At 39.5% G+C, this 5,428-nt stretch overlaps 1 protein-coding gene across 6 annotated transcripts; it reads left to right on the top strand.

The window, feature by feature from the left end:
• Positions 1-2,815: 2,815 nt before the first annotated feature.
• On the top strand, positions 2,816-5,151 carry UREF (urease accessory protein F). 6 transcript variants are annotated; one of them, XM_068468313.2, is made up of 3 exons: positions 2,816-3,166; positions 3,264-3,334; positions 3,802-5,151. In XM_068468313.2, exon 3 carries the CDS (start codon positions 3,938-3,940, stop codon positions 4,655-4,657), a length of 720 nt encoding a protein of 239 aa, XP_068324414.2. In that variant the 5' UTR covers positions 2,816-3,166; positions 3,264-3,334; positions 3,802-3,937; the 3' UTR covers positions 4,658-5,151. The 6 variants fall into 6 exon arrangements, with proteins under 6 accessions (XP_068324414.2, XP_068324416.2, XP_088534358.1 ...); XM_068468315.2 differs by having other exon boundaries at positions 2,924-3,166; positions 3,799-5,151; XM_088678232.1 differs by having other exon boundaries at positions 2,924-3,166; positions 3,264-3,330; positions 3,424-5,151.
• The last annotated feature ends 277 nt before the right edge of the window (positions 5,152-5,428 follow it).

The following is a 5,428-nucleotide window of genomic DNA, read 5'->3' on the forward strand; positions in this document are numbered from 1 at the left end:
TGTTTTGCATGGTTATACATACGTATATATGTTTATTTTCTGGGAAGTATACAGGTTTTACGGCGAGGGGTTAGATTGTATTTTGCTAAATGGTTTTCAAAGAGCTTTGTTTTTGCCCACTCACGCTTTTGTTTTGCGCCCCTCCAGGTTCTAGTTGCTTAGCCGTTGCGGTGGTTTTCCCTTGAGGGCTTTTCGGCGTTCTGACAGACACTCCACATTGTAGGGTCGCCTTCGGGCGTACTACTGTTGTCGTTTTATTTGGACTGCTATAGACCTGCTATGAATTTGTATCGCACTAACTAGCACTTATTCTAGTACTTGTATGCTAGTTTTTAATTATTCGTACTTTTATTTTACTACTTTATTAGCTTCCGCACGTGCACATGGCTACGTCACATTTGTGTGACGGCCAGCACGCTCCGATCTCGGTCGGGGTGTGTCAATTATAGTATAATCATCAAGCCTAATCCACACAACCATAAGGCCCAAGTGTGACAACCTGTTCCAAATTTTACGTTTTTATTTTATTTTAAAAGCGTGAATTTACGAAATTGCCCTAGAGGCAAGGACTTTGACTTCCGTTGACCATCGACCTGAGAGATATGGGACTTATTCTTTAAGCATATCCTCGTAGTACTCTTTGGTACGAACGTATAGGCGAAAGCCGTTTGCGAGTCCGGATTATAACGGTATAGTTACGGACGTTCGAAGTTGGTTATTCAAGGTTTAGTGTTTATTTAAATTAAATACCCACTTTGTGGGGGAAGCCCAAAATCAGAAATGGAGGGAGGAAAGAGAGAGAGAGAGAAAAAAAAAAAAAAAAAAAAAAAAAAGAAGGAGGTGGTTTTCGTCCACCCGCACCCACCGCGGGTCCATCTTCCAAGAACCACTATCTTGAAGCTCTCATTCCCCTCTACAAAACCCACCCAAGAACCACCTTGATTAACCATGGTATGGAGCGGTTTGAGGCCACGAAAGTTGACGAAAATCAATGGTGCTCCAGCCACCCTTTTCGATTTTCCGGCAAATCGGCAAAGCGATGGCCGATGCCACCACTTGGGCTTTGTAGCCCATCATCCCAGGAGCAAAACCCAACCAACCTTGACCCCGTTGGACCACCGTAGACGACGAATCGACGTCGGGAAGTTTTAGGCACCCGCTGGCTTTGTGGGAAAAATTGACCATCTTCCGTCCACTTTTGGACTTCGTGGCAGGTATGAAAGTTGCTCCACTCACTGAGATTGTAGTATAGATGCTCATGGAAGGTCCTTCTCCACAATGACTATTTTAATAATTTACTTAAAAACAATTCCTAATTAACTACTTAAAACTGAAAATTGAGAAATGAGTTTTTGTCACATCCCCGCCCGAGGATGATCACTTCCCGGGCCCGCTCCACCACCGTAGCACGATATTGTCCACTTTGGGCTTACTATTCCCTCACGGTTTATTTTTGGGAACTCACGAGCAACTTCCCAGTGCGTCACCCATCATGGGATTGCTTTAGCCCCCTTCTCGCTTAACTTCGGAGTTCCTACGGAACCCGAAGCCAGTGAGCTGCCAAAAAGTCTTGTGCTAGGTAGGGATGAGAATATACATATAAGGATCACTCCCCTGGACAATGTGGGATGTCACAGTTTTTGAATTTGGGTAATATTAAAAACAAATTTTAATTAAAAACAAATATTAAATCTTCCCAAAACTAATACCATGAAAGAAAAGAGTTTTAAATACCAATTTGTAAAAGCACTAGGTTCCACCATCACCTAGCAATCCTATATATTTTTACCAATTACTTATGATCTACACATGCCACTTTGAAGGTTGGGTTTTCCTAATATATATTATACTTGGAACCTCTAACATAGAACATATATCTAACATGCATTCCGTCAGGACTTCGGATCAAATATGAACATGAGAGACTCGTTATGTTTTATGAAAATCCTTTGAAAAACCATGCAATTCTTAAGACATGATGTTCATCTTAAGTGAAATTATAATTATTAACCACAAGAAGTCAGCGTCAATTTGAGGGAATCTTCAGACCAAAATTGCATCAATTTAGTTTTATAAAGATCATAATGGTGATCAAGTATTAAGACAATTAGATAATTTAAAACGATGATCAATAATTCAAAGCATGTATGCAATCAATCATAAACAATTAAATAAAAATTATATATTCATGCTAAGGCTCAAGACTTCACCCTAGCAAAATGGATTAGCTACGCATATTCATAATTAAAATAATATAAAATATTATTATAAAGAAAAAGAATGAAAACACCTTAAAGTAAAACACTGAAAATCTTCAAGAGCCCTAGCCAATTTCTCTGTCTTCAAAGTTGCATAAAAGAGAAGGTAGAAAAACTAGGGCCGGTCAAAACGTTAAATCCCATCCAAACCATTGCACAATCCCTAAAAATTAGTCTTTTGTTCCATCTAGGAAACCAAATAATAATAAAATATCTTATAAAATAAAATCTTAATTAAACTAGGAGAATGTGCCAGGTAATTGTCCAGCCACATTTAGCCTTAAATATCATCAAAATCCGACCCATAATAGCACATTTTAAAGATCGGAACGTTCTAAACACATCTCCAGAAGGCCACAAACCCATCAGAGATCATTTTGGGCTCCAAAAAAACAATTCAAGCCCATAATGTCATTTTTCCAGCACCGCGTACTGCACCTTTATTCTATTACCAGAAAATCACATTGGTAGAAAAATTCCAAATTTTGACATGATCAAGCCAAGTGACTCATGAACGTTCTTCAACTAGAATTACTCCAAAATTCATCAATTTGATCATGTTTTGATCTAGAGAAAATCGAAAGTCCTTCCAAATAATAATTAAAATATACTAAGAATAAGAATGAAGTTAAATATATAATATAAAATCTATGTACCCACTTACAGGAAGACAATATTGATTTGATTCGGTTAGACCGGTTCAGAAAAACGAACAAGAGACGAACTGATTCTAAACTTGTTTGATTCGGTTCAACACTCTAATTTTTTAATTTTTTATTTATTTAGGTTGGGGTCAGTTCGGCCGGTTGGTCGATTTTGTTTCCAATTCTATCTCAATTCTCAATACCGAAGTCACCCCCCTAAGACTTTGATCAGATAGAGGAACCAAAATGGCTTCTCAGAAAGAGGTAAAATCTCCTCCTTTTTCTTCTTCTTATTCTTCTTATGTTTTTCCATATGGTTTGAATAGGGGGCAAGCTCCTAATTTTATCTCCTGAATTCCAGACCGCTGCCGAATTGGGACAGAGTGATGATAAATTGAGGGATTCCTGAATCGGGAGGCAGCGTGTGTGTACGTACGTATTTCAATTTTATTTAAATTATTAATTTACCTCAAGTTTAAGAGCATTGCCTATATCAGATAATCTTGTATGTATTGCAACAGTTACCATCTAGTACAGAGTAGATTCTGAACACTAAAGGCCTTGAAGGGACATTGGTTTATGAGCATGAACTCGAGGTTCCGAGTTCGATTCTCCCTCCCTCAGTAAAATATAGTAGATTCTGAACCATGAAAAAGTAATAACGAGGCCGTAATGCAACCGAAATTCATTTCTTATGTGTTTGAGCAGATGATGAAAAGCATAAGACATTTATGATTGTGTGTGTTTTAAGTTTTTCAATTTAGTCGTCGTAGATTTGTCATTCATCATGAGCATCCCCACACGCATAAACCTTATTGTACCAAGTGATGTCAATTGATAAATAGAAGAAGAAAATAAACAGTGCTATTGTTTTGATTTAATCATTTGGTCCTAAGCAGAGTGGTTTCATCTTTTCGAAATGGGGGATCAGAATCAGATAGACGGAAACAAAGAAAACAAGAAACGTGCTTCATCAGGCTCTTTTTACAGCAGAATCAATGGTCACTGCTTGATTCTGACCTCCCAACAGATCCTATGGACGTAGACAGAGAAACCAAAAAGCGTGCTTCATCGGACTCCTCCTTACAGTGGAGCCAATGGCAACTGCTCGATTCAATTCTCCCAACTGGCGGTTTTGCTCATTCTTTTGGTCTTGAGGCTGCAATCCAAGCTCGCATAGTCTCCGGTTCTGAAGATCTCCAAACTTTCATAATACATCTGTTGGAGAACACTGGAAGCTTACTGCTTCCTTTTGTGTATTCTGCAACAGTATCACCTGATTCGGAGACCAGGCGTAGACTCGACAAAATCTTGGATGCAATGCTGACTAATGAAGTGAGTAGAAAGGCATCAATTGCACAAGGGTCGGCACTGATGAGGGTGGCTGCATCTGTGTATTCGGAAATACCGTGTCTTAAATCTATGAGGGAAGCTTGTTTGAGTGCTGGTGTTGTTTCTTTTCACCATGCTCCTCTGTTTGGGGTTATATGCGGACTGCTTGGGTTGGATAGCACTACTTCTCAAAGGGCTTACATGTTCATTACAATGAGAGATGTTATTTCTGCTGCAACGAGGCTCAATTTGGTAGGACCCCTTGGTGCGGCGGTACTGCAGCATCAGATTGGTCCAGTTGCCGAAGCTATACTGAATCAATGGAAGGACCGTCCTGTTGGGGAAGCATGCCAAACTGTTGCTTTGCTTGATATCGTGCAGGGATGTCATGGCTACTTGTTTTCTAGATTGTTCTGTTCTTGAAGGCCTAAATAAGTGCATCAACTGGTGGTCTGCTTGAACTTTTTAAATCAAGATGCAAGAGTACTGCCAAAAATCGTTGACATCAAATTTCAGTCAGCATAAACTTGCTAACTTGTGCAAATTAGCTCCATTATATTGGAATTGGAATGAAAGCACTTATTGGATCACTTTCAAGCAACTTGCACTCCCCTCCACCATTGACTTCTTAACCACCGTTATACAAGTTGTAACTTGTTCGCCTTGATGGCGCTGCAGCTTGTCTCCATGACTCGCCATGATCAACTCTTCAATTGCATAGAAAAAACTCATAAGATTCTTCTGCTTTCTCTCTGATAGAGAGATCAAGAATATTCGGTTTGCCTGTCTTTTGTGTGTGTGTAGAGTGAGTGAGGGAAGAGGAGTAATCTTCGTTTGTTCTCCTTTTGATTTCCAATATGTGTACAATCACTGAATCATGGAACTTATTATGTTTCTATGCATACGTTTTCCTAACACTACCAAATTACTGATGGCTAAGAGCCTAAGACTCATATTCCCACTGAAATGAGGATTTTGTGCCGACTGATATGCTACATGGCCGGCAACAAACGAGGTGCCCTCAAGGAATAAATGCCGATCCCGTCTCCTGGTCAACTTTCCAGAATCCTCCTCTTGTTGAATTTGAGCTTCGGCATTGCTGTCAGCGCCATGGATTGATTGCTGTAACTGCCTCTGTAGCCTCCACACTTTCCACTTATTCGAGTTCCTGAAACAGTAATTGCAAATCAATTT

Source organism: Pyrus communis, chromosome 10, assembly GCF_041283825.1.
Source record: "Pyrus communis isolate YQ-2024b chromosome 10, ASM4128382v1, whole genome shotgun sequence".
Lineage (NCBI taxonomy): Eukaryota > Viridiplantae > Streptophyta > Magnoliopsida > Rosales > Rosaceae > Pyrus > Pyrus communis.

Coding starts and splice junctions, on each gene's coding strand:
- UREF (XM_068468313.2), top strand. CDS start 3,938: ATGGACGTAGACAGAGAAACCAAAAAGCGTGCTTCATCGGACTCCTCC.